The sequence below is a fragment of the Embiotoca jacksoni genome, unplaced genomic scaffold, assembly GCF_022577435.1.
Source record: "Embiotoca jacksoni isolate LCO1_2020_lvr unplaced genomic scaffold, fEmbJac1.0.p SCAF_20, whole genome shotgun sequence".
Taxonomy (NCBI): Eukaryota; Metazoa; Chordata; class Actinopteri; family Embiotocidae; genus Embiotoca; species Embiotoca jacksoni.
In genome coordinates, this window is record NW_027185341.1 from 754,195 (window position 1) to 777,468 (window position 23,274).

Below are 23,274 nucleotides of genomic sequence, written 5' to 3' on the forward strand. Positions count from 1 at the left end.
GATCGCGATACTTCAACTTTTCTCACGTTATCCGAACATGCGTAAGTGTACAATGTATGTTTTAATCAAACCAAATAAAAGACTTATTGCGCAGTTGTTCACAGCTGCTAGTTACTGTCAAATGCCTTAAATACATCTTTTTGATGTATTTAATCTTTAAATATTGTCTTTATTAAATTAAAATTAAATAGTGTCTTTATTATTAAATTATTCAATATTTTCCAAAGTCAAATAAACCTCTTATTTCAAGTTCCCTATACATGTCCATTCATTTAGTATGTGTCTAATGTTCATTCATATATGATTGTGCAGAAAAAAAGGGAAAAAAAAGTCTGATTTCAGCTCTTTAATGATGGAAATGACCAACGAGACAAGAATCAAGTAATGTGGCTTTGCAGTAGCAAATGAATACAACATCCTTCCTTACTAAAAAGGATGCGTTACACTGTCAACTCCGTTTCTAACATCCAAACAAATGATCCCGCACTACAGTGTTCAGCTTCACCCACTGAAACGCAGAGGACAACCTGAAATTATTATTACACGTAAGTAGCACGTTGTGTTTCAAACAAAATACGTAGTTCAAAGCAACTGTAAACATATTTCTCCATGTGCATGTTGCTGTAACTTTGTATATGCAATATAAAAATACCTATCGACATTTATAAAATGAAATAAATTAATATAAACAAATACATACAAATTTAAGGGTCCGTTTACTACAGATCAATGTCAGTGAATTAATAGCAGGAAAAGCTCATAGTACTTGGTCTTAGTCTAGTTATATACACTGTATTTATAAAAAAAAAAAAAGAAAAAAAAAAAAAGAATAATAATAAAAAAAAAAGCACTATACATCTATCCAACATGAAAGATTTGGGACATTTACACATTTCCTATCATCTTAACACTCAAGGTAGTTGGCAAATGGAATTGTATTTAAGACAGCTGGAAAAACACACTTTTTTTTTGGCCGACGATGACATTTTCTTTCACATTTCTTTTCTTTTGTCTGGTGAGGAAGAAGCAGGCAACAGTCTGTCGACCATTTAAAACGCAAGAGTCAATGTATAGTGTTGTTTTATCTTATAATGAGCCACAAATTTCTCTGTAAGCGACGATTGCAGAAGACCTTCATAACATCCGTTTGTCAATACGATGAAAAATATATTTTCTATACAGTTTAATGTAGATCTATACATATTGCTTTGACAGTGGTCCACGGAGTCGTGTTTTGAGGAATTATGAAGTGGAAGGGACGACAAAAACTCCAGTTCCAAACCTTCAAATGAGTTTAACTGCACAGAAAATGTGAGACTGCTATGAAGGATCAGGTGCAACCAAGCCTGAGAATTTGTTTTTTGGATGGATCGTGTGATATCCAAAATACCATTATAAAAGATGCAATTTCAAGTTAGGAGGTACAGAAAAATGCAATTCATGCTAAACAACATGATATCCCTTTTAGTGAAAAAATTAATAACACGAGGTGACGACGGGACCTTTGAGAAACTGTTGAAGGGTTTTGTGTATTTTGTTTGAATGCACCTAAAAAATAAAAAAAAATGGTGAGGGAGAAGCAGGTTAGACGCTGAGTCCCAAAGTAAAAGAGGTTATGGCTCTGTGTATCCCATCAGGCCTCTTGCGCCGACAGGATCACGTCAGGCTTCTTCGTTGTTGGTGATGTCACGCACCGCCTCGGTTGGCAACTCGACAAAGCAGACGAAGCGGCACAGCCTCGGACGCGTCTGACCGCTCACTATCCAATGAGCCTCCTGATCACGGCAGGTCGAGAGAAAGGCCAGCAGTACTCGTTGGGGACGGGCCCGTTCACATTGCACTCGAAGAAGGAGAACATGGGGAACCAGATGCGAGCCCGTCGACTCTGCTGGTAGGCCCGGGTGTTGGCTAGAGTGTGGTAGTACAGGAAGAGTCTGGTGGTGATGTAGAAGGCTATGAACACGTCGATGGAGTAGTGTTCGTGTGCGGCCAGGATGAAGAAGATGCCGAAGAGATTGAGCACCCAGGACAAAGTGTGAATGAAGTTCCAGCTTCGTGGAGTGTCTGTTGGAAAGAAGGAGAAAGAGCAACTTGTGTTACTTGCATGGATTTACATAACTCCGCCCAGAAATGTAGCCCAGTGATTGTTTTAGTCGAGTTCACACTAAGGGGAACATAATGTTTAAATTATACTTGTAATACCGGTGAAGGACGCTGGATGGCAACAGAGGGACAAAGTCTCCAAAGACGGTTACATCGTGTCTCCCTCAAGATTTACTACTTCAACCCCCTAATGTGACTTTTTTTAATGACACGTTGTAATTTCTTTTCATGATGTCAATACAGACAAAACCTGGCAACCATTGTGACCATTTTAAAAGGTATATATATTGTTTACTGTTTATTATTTACATCTTGTGAACTAATATCTCATTTTTGGTGCGTGTTTGGAGGTTTAAGGTCTTACGTCACCCCAAAAATAAGGAAAATAAGAAAATTATACGAATAAGCGTAACTACGCTCATCCAGAAAAAGATCTGAATTCATTTAAAAAGAGCCAAAACACTACTGGACAAACATAATAAAGAAAATAATGCCTTATTCATCCAAAAATCTATAACCCGACCAATTTCATCAGATCTGTCAAGTTAATATCTATAATCTTCAGTCATTTGCAACATTAGAGGATATTAGGCAGTATTTTAGGAATCCACTTTTATTTATTAATACTATTAGCATTACTAAATATTTCATGGCCATTTCACCTTAATCTTTACTTTCAAATTGTCACTTTCTTATGATTTGAATTAAGTCGTTTCCCACTGAATGGTTAACAAACCTCGGAGCCAGACCGTCTCATCTGAAGCTACTCACACTCTGTGACGAAGAAGTTGAGCATGGTCAGGACCACAGTGTGGCCGCTGAACATGTAGTCGCCACACGTATGCACTCCCGTCAGGGTCATCCCGAAACCGCTCCAGATGGCCACGGCTCGCTGCAGTTTGGCCCACATGTCACCGTATATCTACAAAAGGAGAGGAGGAGCGCAACCGTTGATACCGCGATCTCTCTCAAAAGACGTGCAGCGTTTTAGACACGTTACGCGAAACATTCATCCCGCGTTACCTTTCCTGAGCACTGCAGGTGCTGTCCCGGCACGGACAGGGAGGTGACAAACATGGTGACGCAGCGCAGCATGAACACCGTCCCCATGAGGCTGCACAGGCGTCGCAGAAGGATGGACCTGCAAGTCGTGACAGACGGTTAACCCGGGTCTGATCTGCTGCTGATATAAGGAATGATGAATCTCTGCACTTAAATAACACCTTCTTTTTTTTTTTTTTTTTACATCAGTGGTTTATAGCGGCGATAGAACCGCACGCAAGGTGATCGCGTTCGATCGGGAGCAACTCGGGGTTCAGTGTCTCGCCCAAGGACGCTTCAACACGTGGACAATCAGTGGACAACCCCGTCGCCACCGGAGCCGCAGCCGCCTCAAAACAACACACCGATGCGAACGACTGTCAGGACTCTACCTGTGTTTATGCAGCAGCAGAACCAGCAGCCAGATGTTACAGAGGATCACCCCGCACGCTTCAGCCATGGCGAAGGCCCACGGTATTCTAGGCACGCTGTTGAAAAGGAAACGATCCGCGTGAAAGACAAAATCAGTAAGTCGAACTACACAGACTTAATGGGAAACCAATTACGGTTTCCAGCTTACAAACTGCGAGGATTTGTTGCTTTTCTCTCGTTTTTACATCTTAAAACAAACCAGAATATAATTCAAATATTTTCTGCAATTATTGGTTGTGCTAAACAAGCAGTTTCAAAACATCATCTTCAGCTGTCTAAAGTAAGATATTCCTTTATCACCATTTTCTGACATGCTATACACTTAATAACTAGCAATTTGTTAATTGTAAAAACAAATTGATAGAGTCATGGACCAATTTATAATAATAGGTATCGAATTAGTAACTTTTCAAAACATTTTCTATGTTACAAGATGTTAAATGACAAATGCTGCAGTTAAAGCTTACAGATCTGGATTCCCCCTGTAGCCGAGCACCATCAACCACACCGGTGCCATCAGGCACGTTTCATCTCTTTTACCCCTCTTTTTTTTTTTTTTTTTTTTTTTTTTTTTAAAACCTTTTTCTTACACGACTCGTATCAAATGGCAAAATATTCACTCGAGCTGTAAAAAAAAAAAAAAAATCTCTCGAGATGGAGAAAAAAAAAAAATCTCAAACACTCCTAACTAGCCTGAACAACTCGCCTCAGCGCATTTCATTTCTCCACCTCCCCGGTGGCGTTTCCCTGAAATCAGCTGTCTGAGTATGCTATGACAGTCCATGAAAAGATTAAAGCTGGTTATAAACAACAGGTCACAGCTAAAAGTAGGTCACTTTTAAAAAACTTAAAAAAACTAAAAAAAAAAAACCTCTCAAAAATCTATTTGAACCAAAGCAAGCACATCAGGACAATAATAGAAACATGCTACAAGTAATTAGGGCAGTTACAGTGTCCACCATCTGCTGTGATCCTCTGACAGCTAATAAAACAAATATTGTTTGGCTTTGTTAAGTCATAAGTAATTGTTGTGGCATTTCACAGCTGGTTAATGCTTTTCGTTGTTAGTTTGTGGCGTAATAAGGCTGAGGAGCGGTCACACCCACCTGTCGAGGAAAATGTCTGGCAGTGGAGGGTACGTGCGCATGTCGGGGACCCTCTCGTGCACGATGACCATGACGAAGGACGTGAACCCGAACACGAACACCACATAGACAGAGCTGAGCACCGTCTTCCAGTACTCTGGATCGAGGCGCCTCATCTGCTGCTTGTACTTCCCATTGGTGTACTGGTGGTACTCCTCTCCCACCGGTGCCGTGTCGGTGCTGTCGCAGTCTCTGCCCGGGTCTCCGTTGCACAGCCAGTCCAAACTGCCCCCGGAGCCTGTAGGAGAGTGGCCGTCGAAGGGGAGCCCCAGCTCCTCCAACACGTCAATGTTCTGTTTCTGGAGTTTGCGGATGGACACCATCAGCCGCTTGATGTCCCCCAGGACCTTGAGCTCCAGAGGCGGCGAGCGGAGGTCGTACTCGCTGAGGGCGAGCAGGCTGGTGCCGTCCAGCCGGTGCTTGTTGCACAGCAGGTCCACGTAGTCGCAGAAGCCCTCTTCCTTCAGCCACTTGGCGACGTGTTTGGGCGTCCAGCGACGGACGCTCTGCTGGGTCATGTCGTCCTCACTCTGAAGACTGTGGGGAGAAACAACGGCATTTATCAAACAACAAAGCGCTCCCTTACTAATCTCAGTTCCTTATTTACAGTGTCGAGTTACATGTAATCAAATTACAAAATAAAAGTAACTGTAAATCACTTATTGTCACAATTTAAAATGTTGGTGATTTCAACAGGGTTGCATCTGAAAATGTTCTTTTTTTTTTTGGAGTAAAAACCATTGAACCTTGTTTTTGATTGGTTCATCTCTTGTCTGCCAATCAAATCAATATGCATTACCTAAACAATCACACCGAGGCAGTTTTCCATGTCGTTGGATAAGACTGAGAGAGATTTAGAGAGTCCCTCAGGGACCAGTGTTAACAAAACTGTGAACAATCAAATTTACACAGCCTTTTTTTTTATTTATTTTTTTTTTAGCTTTATTTATCAGGATTTTTCAGCATTATTTCCCAGTTTAAAAGTAGAAAAGTAATGAAAAGGTAATCAAACCTTATATAAAGTTATATTACTTTAACGAGGTAATTAAAAATAGTTACATGACTTATTACGGATTATCCAGACCGTAAATAGTGAGGAGTGACCTCCAACCTTTCAAAAGTAACACTGACCTATTAAGTCAGTACTATTTGGCACATTTTATTTGACACTGAAATCAGCAATTCAAAACTAATTCTAATTAATTAAAAAAAAAAAAAGAGCATTTACAACCTGACATACGAACACATGAGACGAGGTAAAATGTACACAACGAAACCACACCCTAAAAACTGAAGTGAAGAGGCAGACATAGACCCCCCCCCCCCTTTCCCTCCCCCAGGCCTTTCAGTAACTTTAAATCTTTAATACCATCTAATAGCTTATGATATATTAACACAACAACCCCCCTTTTTTCTTTTCCCCCCCCCCCAGCAGGCTAATTGAGCTCAGGCTACCTAGTTTAGCTCCCTAGCTCCTGATAGCCCGATCGATACCCGTGATTTACGCTCACTCACCCGGTCTGAGATGAAACCAGCGGACGACGCGGAGCTTTATTTAATCGGCTAACTTAAGTAAGTGGCTTTTTTACAGGAATCAGCAGGAATCGTATCAGCGTTTGCAGCGGTAACACGGGCTCGTTGGAAATCATTTCGCCCAGGCTTCGCGCTGGTTAGCATTACTGTTGACAACAACAAGGCGGTAATGTCCCGAGTAGCTGCGCACGTGAAAACTGGCTTGCGAGGCCGTAGCTGAAGCGACAGCGACACTTACCGGTGAAAAGACGGTACTGCACCGTCTTTACCTCGCATATTTTGGGGGTTTTTTATGACGACAAAACTTTTTTTTTTTTGTTCAATTGAAGGTCACAAAATGAAAAATAGCGCAAGGACATAAAAATTTACTTCACGAAGATTTACAGGTGTGAACTAGGACAACTTTTAGAATATAGGTCAATGTTTTAATTTTAGAACAAGTACACCTGTCCTTGTCGGTACCAACACGGTTGTTGTGAAGCCTCAACAGAGTTTGAATTAAGGTTGAGAGAAGAAATCATAGAAATGGATAGTTTCAGAGTTGCATCTGGAGGTAAATATGAATATGCATGTAGTCAACGATGAATAATCCTCAGGGAAACAGTGCTGTTTCTCCTGCCACCCCTTCTGTAAAAGACCTGGTGACGGTTTTGTATGGAGGAAAAAGGTTTGGTAATCATGTGGATGAAGTTTGGCCTAACCTGTTCATTGGGGACATGTAAGTTGTTCACTTTCCTCTTGACGGCTTATACCAAAAAAAGCAGCACTATGTTTGGTTTTCTTTGAACGTGTTTCCTATTATAAAGACTGTTTTCTTTTGTCTGCAGGTCAGTGGCCAATGACCGCTACAGTGTATGGAAGCTGGGAATCACTCATGTTGTGAATTCAGCACATGGGCGGATGCACAGTGAGGGGAGTCATGACTTCTATGGATCCACTGTGGATTATTATGGCGTGCCTGCAGATGACTCACCGTCTTTTGACCTGTCTCGCTTTTTCTTTCCCTCTGCTGAATACATTCACAACGCTCTTGACACTCCCGGTGGTAAATACCCATCATTATGTTGCTTTAATCTCAGATTTTGCAGTCACCCAATTTATCCAGACTAAAATCCCACATTCAGCACCTGCTTCATGCTCACCGTAATCTTTTTCTTCCCCAGGGCGGGTTTTAGTCCACTGTGCCGTTGGAGTGAGCAGGTCTGCCTCCATCGTCCTGGCCTACCTTATGATCCACCACCATTACATCCTGCTAGAGGCCATCAATAAGGTCAAAGAGCGCAGGTGGATTTTCCCGAACAGAGGATTCCTCAAACAGCTTTGTGCTTTGGATATGAAACTGCAAAATACGTCATGACTGCACTTCAAAAATGAATTCATATTCTAACTTTAAAAGCCTCAAACGTTCCTTTTCCTCAAGGCAAATGACGGATCCAGTACCTACCAGTGGAGGGAGATACTGTGCTTTGGCTTGTTTAAGGAATGGTATTGAATCAAATGGATTTCCCCTGACTCTAGTGCTGTGCTGAGTGTGAATCATGCTGCCTGTTTACAAGATATTGACCCTGATGTTAAAAGGAGATCAGAGTAATCAGCTCAGCTTGAGGCAGAATCAATTTAAGGACTGAATATGAGAAAAAAGTACTTATTTAACTTTTGTTTTGTGTTGAAGAAGAATCTCACTCATTATGCTGTGTATTTATTTTAATACAGTTCAAGGCTTTGGAGATGTTTTCTTAGATGAACACACACACACACACACAAAAAACCTTGAGTGCATTTACTTTAAAACAGTTTCACTTTAATATCAAATATTGTCTCCAACATTTTAAAGTATTGAATCTCCTTGATGACATTATGCTTTAAATATTTTTTGTCAGATTATTGTTAATTAGCTGCTTAAAAAACGACATGGAGGTGTTAAAGTGAAATGTAACTGTGACTGCTGCTTGAGGACTTAAAAAATACACCTAAGATGATCACTGCTGCTCATAATTACCATACATGATTTCACAAATGCCTGTGTAGCTCTGCCAGCAGCATGACTTCCTGGCTTCCCGAAGATCTCCTGACTTTGCCTCGCTTCCCAACATGAAGCTTGTGGCTTGGAGCAAAATGTCTCAAAACCCTTTTGATGGATTATCAGGAAATTTGGTTCAGATATTCCTGATCCTTTAACATTTCCTGTTTATGACCCTTTACCTAAAAAAAATAAATAATGTCCTTCCCATTATTTGTGCTTAGTGCCAATTTGTTTGCATGCTAAGACACTGAACCTGCCAAACATCAGCATGTTGTTGCGGTCACTGTGATAATTTCAGCTCTCAGTACAGCGTCACAGAGACATCAACATGGCTGCAGACTCTTAAGTGTTGTTTTCGTCCATTTTTTCACAAGTGATGCAGCTGTTTTCTCCTGTTAATGGGGGGGGGGAACCACAGTAACCTTCGTGTTTCTTTCTAATATGTTTCCCATTTCCAGTGGATTCTGATCTGAACGGTCCACCTTGAACTTTTCTGCACGGTAGCAGCTCTTCATAAAGAGTTGGCCAGTCAGCCTTGACTTTGAGTCTCTGGAATAATGGGCTCCCTCCATCCACATCGGTGAAGTCAATGCGTGTCTTAACCTACAAGGCCGAGGCTCTTTTCAGTGAACACAGGTGTTTGAAAAATGACAACGTGCTCTGGCTTTGCTGTAATGAAAGTGACCTTACAACATGACTATCTTCAGATATCCATGGTCTCATATGTGTGGAGTTAAGAATCTTCTTCCTGGAAAACCTGAAATCATTAACAGGTCAGATAGAACTCTACATCTCTGGTTCTCTGCAGAACAAAAGCTCATCCTTATTGACTGCTGAGCAGTCTGGAGCTCAGTGTTGAGGGTTTCTTGGCACTTATGGATAATATTCTCAAAGTTTTATGAACACATCAGGTGGGATTTTGTCCCATCACACACACACACACACACACACACACACACACACGACTATATATTCATCAATAAGCAGAAGCAGCGCTTTAGATGATCAATCAATAAATGTCTGCAGGTCATTTTTGACCTGCAGACATTTATTGACTAAATTTGTATGCAACATCAATACTAACATTTCAGAACACATCATTGTACTTATATTTTACATACACATTCATGACCCTGAATGAAGAAAATTCATCACATTTCATGGTGTAAAAGAGCTAAAAGCTAATTTGTTGTTTTCTTTCATTTAAAAGCTAAAACGAGTGAAATTGACCTGCAACATAAAAGCATGGTTAAAGGAGACATTTGCGCACTACGACAGCTGTTTAATGTCGTGTGCATCCAACAGCAAAGCTTCACTTTTCATCCAAGACATTTGTGTCAGAGCAGTAAACTAGCTCTGCATGAAGCTGTTACAGTATTTCTGTTCCATAAATGCTGAATTACAGTTGACTTTCTGTCATCCAGTATAGGCAATGCACTTAAACATTTTGTCCATAATTACATCCAATTATCACTGCTTTATGGAGTGATTCATCACCGTTTGAGGGTTATTAAATTAGCGTCTCGCAGCGGTGGGGGAAAAAGCCGGGCCGCGGCTGCACTGTTCGGTGTTCTGCCCTCTGCTCCAGTAAGACTACACGCTAGGTTAAGCACTAAATTGGGTAACTGTCCAGTGACAGCAGATAAACACCTGCTCGTACAGATCATCTTGAGCCAGAGAAAGACTGGAGCTGCTTTAATAGAACAAACATTTGGACCAGTGAGTGAGGGATTTGGACTTAAAATGTCAGCCCTGAAGGGCAAGAGAAAAGAATATCTGACTGTGAAGGATCTGCAGAAGGTTTTGGACTCTTGCAAACTAAACCTCAGTCAAATAGACGAAGTGTGGCCCAAAATATACATAGGAAATGTGTAAGTATATATTTGATCTTTAAACCAGATGTGATGACTCAGCCTGTGTTAATGTGTAGTATTATTTCCCCAAGGTCATTCTCTGTTACTCTTTCCACATATTGTATCATTCTGACATAAAAATCATTGATGCTGTGGTGCTACGCGTTCACATAAGTCTTGAACCTCTTTCTGTCTCTTTGTCTTGCTAGGGCAGTAGCCCAAAACAAGGCTGCCTTGCTGAAATTAGGTATAACTCATGTATTAAACGCTGCTCACTCCAAGCGAGGCAGCATAGGGACCCAAAGCTTTTATGGCAACGACTTTGTGTATTGTGGCATTCCAGCAGATGACTCGACACACTTTGATCTGGATGTTCACTTTCAGCCCGCAGCTGATTTCATTCATAAAGCTCTGAAGTCACCTGAAGGTAAGACTCCTTAAGGCTTCCATCTAACATAAAAGATAAATACTCCTTCAGTTGGTGGAGTTTTCTTTTTTTAAATCCCTGTACGTCACATCTTTTATTTCACTCTGTAAATTCTCCTGTATAGTAAACCCATCCACTCAAATTCTGCCATCATGCCCTCCTTTCAATGTCACCTGACACCACAGTGTAACACAGCATGGTATTTAAGTGTATTTTCAGCCAGCAGTAATAATAAGCGTCTTACCTTGCAGAATTTAAGTCTATAATGTGACCATGGCTCTGTTCAAAGAAGCTATCAAGCAGAGGACGAGTTGGGATTAAAGGGACAGTCGGGCCCGGTCTGCAAAGGGGACCTGAAACGAACAAAGACGAATGAATTGTGGGCACTATTTTTAGCTCACAGCAGGGAAAAAGAAAGGCCACAGCGTGAGACGGGCAGCCATGTATGATATTAATAAGACTGAGGCCTCTCACTAATCCTTCCTTCGCATCCCCCTCTCCCTTCGTCTCCTCTGTTCTTCAGGGAAAGTTCTGGTGCATTGCATCATGGGAATGAGCCGGTCATCGACCTTGGTGTTAGCCTACCTCATGATCTACCATCACCTCCCGCTCAAGCAGGCTTTGCAGAAATTGATCCAGAAGCGAGCAATCTACCCCAACAGGAATTTCCTGGCTTTGCTGCTGGATTTGGATCTTCAGCAGACGAGAAAAAAGACAACATGTCAGGTCCTTTAGTCAAGACGCGTTTACAGTTTGGTCGCTCCAAAGGTCCAGACTGAAACGTTTCTACAGATAATGTAACGTCATGAAATCTGGAACACATAATGTCTGAATTTCGGTCTGACTCAGTTGTAGCCAACACAACATATCGTGATAGCACGTTTAAAAAAAAAGAAAAGAAAAAGGAGTACGTAGAAGCTCCACACATAAGTCAATGAATTCATGTCAACTAATGGCTCTTTATTTTACTTTAGCTAGTTAAATGTTGACATGTCAACATAATAATGGGTCAAAATGCTAAATGTTAATGGGAAGAGAAAAATACACTGCATACACTTTTTTTTTAAATTATTATTATTATTTTTTAGTATCTTCTAGCCAATATTACAGGTCATTTTAAACATTAACTAAGATTAGCTAACACGCTAAGCATAAATATTACAGAGGCATGATACTGTATTTTTTTCCCCAATATTCAATATACCAATATTTTCCAAATCTTTTGGATGATAGCGATATCGCACGTTTTTTGTTTTTTGTTTGTTTTTGTTTCTCCCACATAATTGCAGAAAGCATCAAGTCTCTCCTGCAGTGGAAACAACATATTAATATGCCTATTTTATTATGAGGGCCCACTGGCAGATGCAAACATGTCTACAATGCTTTTAAAAATGTACTCATGGGCAAACTTGACTTGTAAACCATCTCATACTTATTTGGTATGAAACATTTTCTTTCAAAGAGAAAAAAGAAAAAGAAAAAAAGCCCTGGAGGTGTGGACGACGCTTTCCCTGAGATGATCACTCCGAGAAGCAACCTCGCGGCAACCTAGACGCATTGAGGCATTATACAAGTATCATTTTATCGGGCTGTCATATTGGCAGCGATGTTCATTTCCGGTCAACGCCGATATTTAGTTTAAGCCTTTTTTATCGGTCGATATCACCGATGAATTAGTAGGCGCGTTAACGCACGCCAACACTTTGTTAGCGTTCGAGTAAAGCGGAGCCGAGCCGGAGACAGCTGATGCTTCCAACTCCGATGAGCAGCTGAATAACTGAACCTGAGACGCGGGACTTTCCCCTGGCGCCAAACTTAGACCAAGCTTTGCATTTTTCCACCGCCGGCGGTAAAGACGCAACAGCGGGTTCAAAGTACAAAATTGCGTCTCCTTTAAAAACTAGTTTTATTGTCTGATATGTAATGAGCTACATGACCTTTGTTGTTTTTATATTTTTGAGGTAGTGATGTTATCGAGAAAGAATGTCTTAAAAAGGCAGAACCGGCTACGGAACAAATTCGCGGGCCGAACAAATGGACGCTGACATTTTACGACCGTTCACGTCTTGCGTCGCGTCTTTACCGCTCGGTCTTGTACGACGGCTTTTACTTTCCAACGTTGTGTTGCAGCAGAAACGAACCAAATGTTTAATGCAACTTATTTTTTTTTTTTTTTTACAAAGCATCGTATTTGAGAAAACTGGGAATCAATCTGCAGCATCTGTGCAACACATCAATGTTCGCAGGGTGAAATTCCTTTGGTGCATTCGTCAAGCCGGTTGAGCTGATGGCCGCTGTGCATCAAAAGGTTGCAGGTCTTCTGATTGTCCATGAAATCATCTGTGGAAACATTAGGAATGACAGACATGCGTCTCCTGCACAGTAGAACATGAAAGCAATGATTTCTACCTCCTATTTTTTTCCCTCTGGAAATTTTTCAATTGGGCTGTAACGTTAACACTCATAATAAACAAGCAAACACCAGACTGAAAAGTTAATTGCAAATAACAGCTCCGAATATTATTATTGGGAAAAATCAGTATGTGGATGACAACACAGAACTATCACATGATTTGCTCTGATGTAGTCAGAGGTTCAATTTCACAACAAGAGTTTTGATCTGTGTACATTATATTTGGATGCAAGTAAAACGACACAATGAATTTAGAAGATTTTGCAAAGGAATGTTTGACTTGTTTGCGCGTACTGTTTGTTCATCTCTCTACACGTGTATCATTTTTCAGATCTTTTTTTTTTGTGCTTCAGCTGAAACTGAGAATGCCAATAATGTGATGTTAAGGTGCAGGTTTTTCTTATGAAATCTAGTAAAAAAAAATAAAAATAAAAAAATCTCTAAACGATCCACATTCAAAATTAGAATGAACAAACAAAATGAACAGGTGTTGATTTAAACACATTTCACTGTAGGGAAAAAAAAATCTCAGGAAAGAGCGTGTTAGATTTAAACTCAAGTGAAGCAGCACTGATCTAATTTTCTTGCTATTGAAAAAGCCGTGTCCTATCCTCCCTCCTGTGCTGGCAGCTCGGATAACCTTTAAGGAATGCAGAAGAGGATGCCAGAATTATTTTGGGCTGAGATTCAGATGTTAAAATAGCAAAAAAGGTTGCAGGGTAGATTACCAAGGAGAACGCAGACAGTTGTGCTGTCGACCTACATGTAGCTCTTACACAGGGAGACCATGAAAAGCAACGTTTGCAGCCGAGGCAAGTGTCTACTAACAATGTGTTCTCACAAATGTATTCTACGTTAGGGAAATATTTATTAGTATGTAGAGAATATATAATCTGAAGTGTGTGGATTTATTGCACTGTGTGCCTTTATTTGCAAGGTAAACATGTTTCTAAAGCACTTTTATAAATGAGTGCATGCTGTGATGATACTACGTTGCCTGACGGATTACTGCACTTTCTTTTTTGTATTAATTTGCCCACAAATCCAGATGAACCACATCTGAAAGGCTAAAGAGGAAAGTGTAATTCATAAAACTACCGAGAAGAGGCCCGGAGGAGGTAAAAAGCCATTTCTATTTGCCCTCCGTGTTAACCGTGGGCACTTTCCCGTACACGGCGTCTTTAATTACACAGAAGTGGAGCAGGAAGGACAGGTTAGCCTAAGGGGGAGAGGCTATGAAAGCAGCGCTGCAGCTCAACATGTGCACCAGGGAAATCAGTTCTCTGCCCCTGACTGTGGGAGGGAGGGAAAAGGTTGTACTTATAGATCAATGAGGAGAAAGAAGAGCCTCCAGGTACTCTTGGCACATGTTGTACTTGTGCGAAGACACACACACACACACACACACACACACACACACACACACACACACACACACACACACACACTCTGCTCTGCCCTCACACTCTCGTATGCGTGCAGCGCACACCGGGCCCCGGATGCGGCTTTTCTTGCATACACGCGTGCTCCGAGTGACACGCAGTACAACAATGCAGAGATGGATAAAGCCATCGTGATGTTCGAGCGCACCTCCATATGCCGCGGCGGCTTAACAAAAGGTCACTGAAACAGATTTGGTCCCAATGAGTCATCCCCGTGGGCACGGCCACGAGCCTCCAAACCCTGAGAGCCACATCGTGTCACGCGGGAAGAATGCAAATAAGAAGCGGAGCTGCCGTCGGTTTCTTTACTATAACAATGCACACACACACCTCCACACACACGCCACTTGTACATCCCCAGCCCGGAGCACAATCACACTCACACACACACACACACACACACCTGCCTAAATGGATGCTAATGTATACAGTGTGCATAGTATAAGTTCCCTCTAAAGCCCAGTGTGTAAATTGTAAATGCGCGGGTTAGACTTGCCTGCAGGAAATGAAAAGCTGTTTATAGCTGTTTTGTGGGGCGTGAATAGCAATTTACTGTAACTCTGGTGATAAATAAATCCACCAAGTGCGACTGAACCGGAGGTAAAATAATTAGAGCGTCGTAAGGTCAGCGTCCAATTATGTGATCTTGTGGCTCTTCGCCCTCTCTGGAGCGTATTTATTGGCAGGGAAGACGGCTCGGTCAACGCTTTCAAAAGAAAGCTCGTAACATATCTCTTTACGTCAGCCTTTAACTAGCTACTCTTGAAGCTCTCTTACACCTGCAATGCACTTGAACTACCGCGCCTTGAAATGCATATTGATCAATTTTATATTTCCCACTTGTATTCTTTTTCATGCGTTTTATCTGTTTCTTATGCATTTGATCTGTTTTATCTACTTTCTTTTCTACAATTTTTAATTGTTCCTTTATATCTGTTTTTATGGGAAACACTGTGTATAATTATTTTTGCTGTGAAGCACTTTGAGCTGCATTTATTGTATGAAAGGAGCTATACAAATAAAGTTATGATGATGATGATTATTATTATTATTATTATTATAATTATGGTAATTATGGTAATTATGGTGTGTGTGTATATATATAAGCTCTATACCGGATGCTCTAATTAATGATCCTCACTTTAATCCCACATTGCATCGAGCTCTCAGTGGTACCTGAGATGACGCTCTCACTTCAATTTAGCTTATTAGACTTTATCAGTGGAGTGGCATTATATATATATATATATATATATAGATATAGATATAAAAAGAAAAAAGCAGATGGTGCCTGAAACTTTTTGCACATGTCCTTTGTTAAGCGGTAAAAGAGAAAAGGAAAGCGACGTGAACATTTCTGACCTTTCTGATGACTTTCTCAGCGCTCGTTGAGGTCCAGATTGCTTTGAAATGGCTGATGCTGTTCTTAGCGACAGGTTGGAAAAGCAGCAGTGGAGCATCCAGACATGCCCAGAGGCCTCAGCTGTCTGGCGAGCCCGGAGGGGAAGAACGGCAGGTACGAGACCCCTCCAGCTTCGGAGCTCCAGAGGCTGATGTGGACCAAGAAAGGGACCAGCAGCCATCTGGATGAGGTTCAGCCCAGGATCTACATTGGAGACATGTGAGAACAGGAAATCCATTTTTCCAAAACTTAATTCAGTACTACCAGCAAAATAAAATGACTTAGCATGTTGAATTTATGAATTATTATTTTGTGCCTGCCAAATCAATGACTTTCCCAAAAAGCTTTTTGCTTTACTTGGTGCTATTAGATAAAAAAGGTAGCGAGCTAATATGCTAAACTGACGTGATCCATATTATTCATCATCATTCATCATCATTCATCACTACAGGCTTAACATCAGCAGATTAGAATTATCACTGTGAGCATGTTAGCGTGCTGACATTGGCATTTAGGTCAAAGATCCATCGCGCCTAAAACGCAGCCGCAGACTAATCCTGTTATTTTTGTTATTTTTTTATTTTTTTTTATAACTAGGGAAAACAGTTTTTCCTTTTAATTCTTTAAGACAAGTCGGGTTGCGCGATATATCGGCCTACGATTGAAATGGGTCCACAATCTCGTAACACAAAAGTTTGTATTATTTTTGAATTAAGAGTTAACCGCGAGGCCGCTAAATTTGTGAGCGCGAGTGTCAAATCTACCGAACGCTCGCAGAAAGCGTTCTTTCGCGGGTAACTCTTCATTTCCCCCTTCAGGTACGCAGCCAAAGACAAGAGGACGCTCCAGGCTCACCACATCACCCACGTGCTCAACGCCGCTGACGGGAAGTTCAGCGTGAACACGGGGCCCGGCTTCTACAGAGACACCAAAATCACTTATCACGGAGTGGAAGCTTTTGACATGCCGTCCTTTAACTTGAGTCCCTTCTTTTACCCGGCGGCCAATTTTATCAAGAACGCTTTGAGCTCGCCCACAGGTGAGGAAGCTCTCACGGCGCTCGAGGTATTTCGCATCACTTGTGCGCGTTAACTCGGGGAGGACGGGGGTGGGGGGGGGCAGGGCGCAGACGCCGTTTTGTCAAGTCAATTCCCATTACAGCAGCTCCCGGTTGTATTAGTCATTAAAATGCAAATCAAACACTAAACATAATATCAAGCTAATATCTTTCCCCCACGGTAATCTTCTCATAAGCTCAGACCTCGGCCAAGGAAAATTGGTTTTAAATGGATCGCCCCGGTAATTTGTAAGCAACACTCTTATTGGACATGGAAATTACACAATTATGTTTGTGGCCTGTGTCTGCCCCGGCCTGTTATGCAAAGTGAAGTCGGTATCTGACATGACAGTAATAAGACGAGGCCTCCTTCTTCGCATGCTGGTTGATCGGAGTGGGGTGGAGGTGTGGGGGGGGGCTCCAGTGTGTGGCGGGGCCTACAGTAATCCGCCGGCAGAAATACACAGAAGCCAAGACAGTTCAATTACGCGCTCCTCTGCGCCCTAATCCTCGGGCCCCGATAAGGAACCGGGGATTACCGTGTGTAGAAACATTTGTTGCAACATTGTGGAAAACTTTTTTAGTCGGGAGTCGGAAGCACTCCTCTCTTTTGATGCGCCCGGCTTTTAATCCACAATGGGGCAGACAAATTAGACATTCGGAATAAAGTTTCACCGCAGTAATCCGCCGATTGCGCGCTTGTAAATGCAGACACGGGGCATGCGGGCGGGGCGGGGCGGGGAGGGGAGGGGAGGGGGGGGGGAGCGAGCTCCGAGATGACGGACAGGGAGTGAAGTTTTTGTTTTGCCGCTGCTTGGCAGGTAAAGTGTTCGTCCACTGCGCGATGGGCCTCAGCCGGTCGTCCACCTTGGTCCTGGCCTACCTGATGATCCACGAGAACTTGGCACTGGCGGACGCCGTCAAAGCGGTCGGCGCCAACCGGAACATTTGTCCGAACAGCGGTTTCCTGGAGCAGCTGCGAGAGCTGGACGAAAGCCTGAGCCGCCGGGGATCGTCGAGGAGCCGGAGCGTCAACGGGCGGACCTCCAAATAAAATACCTCGATTTGGATTGCGGCGTCGCCTCCTGTCAGTGTCTTATCGGTTTGAAAGCGGCTACGGCATCGAAGACGTGGAGGCGAGAGCATGTTCCGCGTTCGCTTTGCACGGCGCGTTGCTTTTTTTTTTTGGGCCTCCGGCCGTTGCTGTCCTCGGAGAAATGTCTTCAATTTGGGCACAAACATTCACTCGGTCCTAAGGAAGGACTGAGGAGATTTTGGAGGTCAAAGGTTAAGGTCACAGTGACACTTACGAGTCCCTTTTTTTTGTCGTTTTTTGTTTTTTTTTGTGAGCACGGTATCTTAGAAACGCATGAAGAGAATTTCTTCAAATTTGGCACAAACGTTTACCTTCACGTCGGAGAGCTTAGTTTAGCAGCCTGACCGTCACCCCCCCGGAGCGCACCCGTTCGCACGTTACGTCTCGTTCGTTTAATCTCTGCGCAAACGGAAATGCGCGAGCGAGGTTTAACGCATTCATCGCGGTAACTTATTTACCGGCCCCGGGGGGGACTTCCTGGCGTGTCCCTCCCAGGCGGTCCGGCGACCTAAAATCTAAAATACGGCGCAGGCGTCCAACTTGGGCCTTCGGGGTGAACTGACCTGAGGTTGCGGTCAAAGCTCCCGGTGACCTTCACGTAACACAGATCAATAATGTATACGCCGAATAAAATAAACGGCCACACAAATCGGTGACAGGATGAAATGACGAAGCGATGACGTTTTATAGCCAAAAGGTCAAAGGTCAAATACACTCCGGCATCATTATGTTCTGCAAAAAAAACAACAACAACAAAAAAAACCACCTTTCCTGCCGTTATGGATAAAGAATTTGCGACCGCAGCGATCGTGTAGATCTTCTGCGCTGTCAAGGTTGAATTATGCGTGCGAATTTTTGCAGCTTCTTTGCAGCGGCGTACATTCGAAGCGTTGTTTACCGTCACGGCTGCCACTTTTGCGTTTCAATCAGAATCAAGTCAATCGGTCCAGAGTGTGAACACGTAGAACGTTTTGTTTCACTTAATAGAGTCGCACACTAATACAACAGACACGAAGCAGAACAACAACAAAAAAAAAAACCAAAGCTTAAAAAGATCGAGTCCAATTCAATTGTATTTTTTAATTAATGTGTCGGAAATCCTGGACGTAAACTGCAGCTTAACCAGTTGGCAGCGGCACGCGACCACGAGGCAAATAACGACGACGAGTCGTTCAGAGTTGAGCGATAAAAAAAAAAAAATAAATAACACCCGCGTCATCCTTCCAATTCTCCAGAAACCCATCAGCGTGGCGACCCGACAGTCACTCCGCACCATGTTTTGAATCATATGCGCTATTGCGACTGTTCAAACTGCAGCGGGCTCCGTGGTCGAGGTTGTCACAACAACAGGCAGCCCCGGCTTCTGTCACAGTCATCTGAGGAATAAATAGCGCGCGTTGCTTCTGCCCGGTCTCCGGTATGTTCAGCTGTTCTTTCCTTTTTCCACAGCGAGGCTCGGCCTCAACAAAACGCCGATACCAAATTTTCCACCGCCGGGCGCATTCGGGAAAGTTTCCCGTTGCGTGCACGCTGAGCTGAATATAAATTGCGATAATTATACGACAACACTGAGGTGAGAGGCGCAGACACGAGCTCAGAGGAGGAGCAAAAGTATCAGACACCGCCCACCTGCGATCTGCTCGGCCTTCTGCTGAAGAACAGACGCGCCCCCACCGGGAGCCGTCGGCGAGGTTTGGCCCAGCCGCCGACGTCGGTAGACGCGCGGGCGACATTCTCGCTTCGGGGGGGGGGGGCGCTGCAAATATGACGGATCTGATTGCGAAACCGTTGCTGCAAACAAGTCGAGTATTTGGCCAACCGACGGGACAAATATAGAAAAATCTGTACATTTGAGTCACCGGTGATGCATTTGCTAACATATTGCCTCCGGAGACGGCCGCGGGCGAGAGGAAACGCCAAAACAAAAAACAACAAATACAAATAAATAAAATTAAAAAAAAAAAAAAAAACACCCTGCATCGCTTATATCATCCCTCGGTGTCGTTTGCAGGGCCACAGCTCAGCGCAAAACCCTGTTAGCGAATGTGGGAATAACGCTGCAGACGGGCCCCCCCCCCCCCCCCCCCGGCACATTGGCACGGGGCCGCGTTTCTACAATGACAGCAGCGTACCGTGCCGCGGAGTGGAAGCAGCGGACCACGGAGACTTTGACTTGAGCCCGTTTCTCACCGAGACGGCAGATTTCATTCACGGCGGTCCGAGCCGGAGAGGTACGAGTCCATTTCAGCCGACAGAAAACAATAGAAATACATCGAGGGCGGAGGTGTAGTAATGTATCACGGTTCAACGTATCACAACACGGCGATGCGACGCATCGCCCAACTGAGAAAAAAAAACCCGAATTGGATCGTCAACTAAAATCAAAACCACTTCAATTCAAATTCAAGTTTGAACGGTGACATTTTTGTATTTTTGAATATATTTCATCAAAGAAGGGATAAGAAAAAAAAAAGACTTTGTTGTCAATACAGCATTGGTCAAAGCAGAGCTTTTAAATAAGAAAATAAACGATGGCTGAATTCCATTTAGCTGCTTCGGTTTCAGGGTCCTGCTTTTTTTGTGTGTGATGTTTCTCGCCTTAAACAGCGCAGCTTTAATGTTATTATAACACCAGTTGTTTTTTTTTTCCCCCTATTATTTCTGCTCTGAAAAAGGCCTGTTGTCAGTGATGAACCGTGAGCTCATCGTGTTGTTTCTCCCCACTCCCCCCCCCCACACACACACAAATTAAGAGATTAATCCCTTTCCGGCGGCAACGCAGTAAAATAATCTACCGAGTTTCACGGTGTGTATGAGTACAGCTGTCATTTATGGGGATTGTGAGTTTTGTCCTTGCAGGTAAGGACTCTCGTGTCGGCCTTCCTCATGATCCGACAAGGACTGACCCCGGCGGAGGCTGTTCGCAGGCGCAGAAACATTCTCCCAAATGTTGGATTGGAAAAGTTGTTCATGTCATTTTTCAAATCTTGCGGGCGGTCATTGTTTTCTATTAAACTGTGAGTGCAAAAAAAAAAAAAAAAAAAAAAAAAAAAAATCTATTAACTCAACACTTTGATCGCAAAGTACATGTATTCCACGTGTTATGTTGTTTACAAGCAGATTTGTTTGAAAACCTCTTAATGTGCATATAAAATATAGACCCTTTCTGTAATGCCCACTTGATGTACACCGATGAAAGCCCGGTCAAAGGAAGAAGCACACATGGGGTTGGCAGGTTTGTTTGTGGAGATAGAAAAGGACATTTTGAATGGTGAAATCTCTGCTGCTAAAGTGATTAATTGAAGAGTAGATGTTTAGATTAAGGTTTTGTGTAATGTTAAGTCAGAGAAATATCTTGCTCAATTTCTTACCTCTGCTGTTGTTTCTCATTTCCAATCTTCTTCTTCTGATTTTACAGGCGGTTGGTCAACTGATTTTGTGTGCGTTACTGCCACCAACGGATCCGGAGTATTAGACTAAATACACACCCTTTCTGAAACACCTCTCGAGGAAGCGGTTATTCAAATTGAAGATAGAGTCGATGGCCTCGACTGCGATTCGTAAACGGTCTTAAATAGCTTAAGAGCGAAATGTGCCACTGTAAGTCTCAAGAGATCCAGCATAACAGCGAAACGAGGCTTAATCTGGTCCGGTCGATGCGTCCGGCCTTAATCTCGTTTCCCTATTGCCAAAGCGTGGCTGCGTAGGTGCAGCTGGGTCAAGCCAGGTGAGCGACAAGCTCTGCGCTTACACAAAGTAAGACTTGCGCGTTCACGAGGCGAGGCCTCCCCCCGTTGAGTGGCGGGTCGGGAGGGTTAATGGGAGCTGCTGCTCGGGACCCCTCGCGTCGCCCGCGGGCCGCAGTTGTCCTGGTCTGTTCGTGACGGAGCCTCGAGCCTCCTGCATTAAACCAGCTGCTCCCGGTCGTCCCAACGCCAGCAGCTTTAAATATTTACGTTATTTCATTGCGTCTGTGTCAGAGTTGTTCGTCTCAGCGACGCGCGCTCTGCACAACGTCGTGACGAGAGCGCCTGAAATGTCTGATAAAACATGTTAAAAAAACAACAACAACAACAACGTGTTTTTGCATTTGAAAACAGCAACAAAAAAAATGCAAAGTACGCATGAAATGTATTTGAGGAGCTAAAATGTTCCAAGACAAGGGTGTCGGTCCTTCAAGCTCGTGTCTAAAACGCAGCTCAATCGGTATCAACTGCCAAAGACCCCCGCTGTCCTGAACAAACACAAAGACAGCGTACGCCTATAAATAAACGATGCTCCACTTACTTATTCGCGTTTCTGAAAACACTGCTTCTTAACTGCAGCAATCCAGTGGCGTACAGTTAAAACTGCGATGTGTCTAAAGAGGCTTGATACAAGATGACAAAAAAAAAAAAAAAAAAAAAAAAAAAAAAAAAATATGCCAGCGTGGTTCTGAGCGTGTATACAGATTCAGGTCAGACTTTGAAAAGAGATGAAACACTGAAGCCATCTTAATAAGAGATGCTCTCCAGAGCTCGCTGGGAGAGAGATGCTGTCAAAATAAAAGGAATTGGATATCACAGGTTTAATGATTTCACTGTCAGAATGAATGATGGCAGAGTGTGAAGATATGAGGGAAAAATAAAGGAGTCTGATGGTGCGAAAACTCCGTCTGACATGTTAGCGGCTTCATCCAGCCATTCCCGCAATACAGTCATCATCGCGCTCTTCACTTTGGGCGGATTGCATTTATATCACTGAATGGACCACGCGTATCATATAATGGGGGAATCAAAGACGTGTGCCATCCGGTGGAAAAAAAACTCATCTGTCTAACAGTCCTGACACATTTCGGTTTCTCTTTTGGACACCCCCCCCCCCCCACCACCACCACCACCACCACCCTCCAGCCCCCTCCCCCCCTCCGAGAGGCTCCAGAAGATGCAGAACATCCTCAGCGGGTGTCGCGAGGCCGGCGCTTACACGGTTTCTCCGAGCGTCAGAAGATATGCAGAAAGGCTAAAAGAGACCGACACAATTTCGAGGAGTCGCTGGTACGGCTGAGCGAAAGCTCAGAGTGCCCTGTTCACTCCAGTGAATACGGGTATCCTCTGGCAAGTGCAGAGTTTGGATAAGCACAGCTTCCTGCCAGCAGCAGAGATTAAAGTTGTGTGTTTAGAAGAGGATGGCAGGGAAACCGGCTGGGTGGAAGTTTTCCCCACAGGCGGAGAACGTGGCGGCTAAGGTCAGGGGCCCCCGCCACATCACAGCCCTAAAAATATCCTCCGCATTTGATGCCCGTCGCGGAGCGGTTATACAATCTGT

At 43.3% G+C, this 23,274-nt stretch overlaps 4 protein-coding genes and 1 pseudogene across 5 annotated transcripts; 4 read left to right on the forward strand and 1 right to left on the reverse strand.

Moving 5' to 3' along the window:
* Positions 1-331: 331 nt before the first annotated feature.
* On the reverse strand, positions 332-6,414 carry samd8 (sterile alpha motif domain containing 8). The gene is made up of 6 exons (XM_069155436.1): positions 6,237-6,414; positions 4,683-5,258; positions 3,537-3,632; positions 3,127-3,244; positions 2,875-3,025; positions 332-2,064 (listed from the first exon to the last, which is right to left on the reverse strand). The coding sequence occupies exons 2-6, from the start codon at positions 5,237-5,239 to the stop codon at positions 1,760-1,762; spliced, it is 1,227 nt and encodes a 408-aa protein (XP_069011537.1). The 5' UTR covers positions 5,240-5,258; positions 6,237-6,414; the 3' UTR covers positions 332-1,759.
* Positions 6,415-6,718: 304 nt separating this feature from the next.
* LOC138201895 (dual specificity protein phosphatase 13A-like) lies at positions 6,719-8,564 on the forward strand. The gene is made up of 3 exons (XM_069155445.1): positions 6,719-6,972; positions 7,082-7,299; positions 7,418-8,564. Exons 1-3 carry the CDS (start codon positions 6,836-6,838, stop codon positions 7,609-7,611), a joined length of 549 nt encoding a protein of 182 aa, XP_069011546.1. The 5' UTR covers positions 6,719-6,835; the 3' UTR covers positions 7,612-8,564.
* Positions 8,565-9,927: 1,363 nt separating this feature from the next.
* Positions 9,928-11,970, forward strand: LOC138201894 (dual specificity protein phosphatase 26-like). The gene is made up of 3 exons (XM_069155444.1): positions 9,928-10,148; positions 10,340-10,557; positions 11,081-11,970. Exons 1-3 carry the CDS (start codon positions 10,021-10,023, stop codon positions 11,290-11,292), a joined length of 558 nt encoding a protein of 185 aa, XP_069011545.1. The 5' UTR covers positions 9,928-10,020; the 3' UTR covers positions 11,293-11,970.
* Positions 11,971-12,884: 914 nt separating this feature from the next.
* On the forward strand, positions 12,885-17,941 carry LOC138201893 (dual specificity protein phosphatase 13B-like). 2 transcript variants are annotated; one of them, XM_069155442.1, is made up of 5 exons: positions 12,885-13,782; positions 14,019-14,088; positions 15,843-16,033; positions 16,633-16,853; positions 17,693-17,941. In XM_069155442.1, exons 3-5 carry the CDS (start codon positions 15,879-15,881, stop codon positions 17,923-17,925), a joined length of 609 nt encoding a protein of 202 aa, XP_069011543.1. In that variant the 5' UTR covers positions 12,885-13,782; positions 14,019-14,088; positions 15,843-15,878; the 3' UTR covers positions 17,926-17,941. The 2 variants fall into 2 exon arrangements, with proteins under 2 accessions (XP_069011543.1, XP_069011544.1); XM_069155443.1 differs by lacking the exon at positions 14,019-14,088.
* A 1,584-nt stretch (positions 17,942-19,525) lies between these two features.
* On the forward strand, positions 19,526-22,813 carry LOC138202339 (dual specificity phosphatase 29-like; annotated as a pseudogene).
* The last annotated feature ends 461 nt before the right edge of the window (positions 22,814-23,274 follow it).

Coding starts and splice junctions, on each gene's coding strand:
- LOC138201894 (XM_069155444.1), top strand. CDS start 10,021: ATGTCAGCCCTGAAGGGCAAGAGAAAAGAATATCTGACTGTGAAGGAT. Junction 10,149..10,339: donor AAAATATACATAGGAAATGT/GTAAGTATATAT, acceptor TTGTCTTGCTAG/GGCAGTAGCCCAAAACAAGG. Junction 10,558..11,080: donor AGCTCTGAAGTCACCTGAAG/GTAAGACTCCTT, acceptor TCTGTTCTTCAG/GGAAAGTTCTGGTGCATTGC.
- LOC138201893 (XM_069155442.1), top strand. CDS start 15,879: ATGCCCAGAGGCCTCAGCTGTCTGGCGAGCCCGGAGGGGAAGAACGGC. Junction 16,034..16,632: donor AGGATCTACATTGGAGACAT/GTGAGAACAGGA, acceptor TTCCCCCTTCAG/GTACGCAGCCAAAGACAAGA. Junction 16,854..17,692: donor CGCTTTGAGCTCGCCCACAG/GTGAGGAAGCTC, acceptor GCTGCTTGGCAG/GTAAAGTGTTCGTCCACTGC.
- LOC138201895 (XM_069155445.1), top strand. CDS start 6,836: ATGAATAATCCTCAGGGAAACAGTGCTGTTTCTCCTGCCACCCCTTCT. Junction 6,973..7,081: donor AACCTGTTCATTGGGGACAT/GTAAGTTGTTCA, acceptor TTTTGTCTGCAG/GTCAGTGGCCAATGACCGCT. Junction 7,300..7,417: donor CGCTCTTGACACTCCCGGTG/GTAAATACCCAT, acceptor TTTCTTCCCCAG/GGCGGGTTTTAGTCCACTGT.
- samd8 (XM_069155436.1), bottom strand. CDS start 5,239: ATGACCCAGCAGAGCGTCCGTCGCTGGACGCCCAAACACGTCGCCAAG. Junction 3,633..4,682: donor CCAGACATTTTCCTCGACAG/GTGGGTGTGACC, acceptor CCTTTTCAACAG/CGTGCCTAGAATACCGTGGG. Junction 2,065..2,874: donor CAACTTCTTCGTCACAGAGT/GTGAGTAGCTTC, acceptor TCTTTCCAACAG/ACACTCCACGAAGCTGGAAC.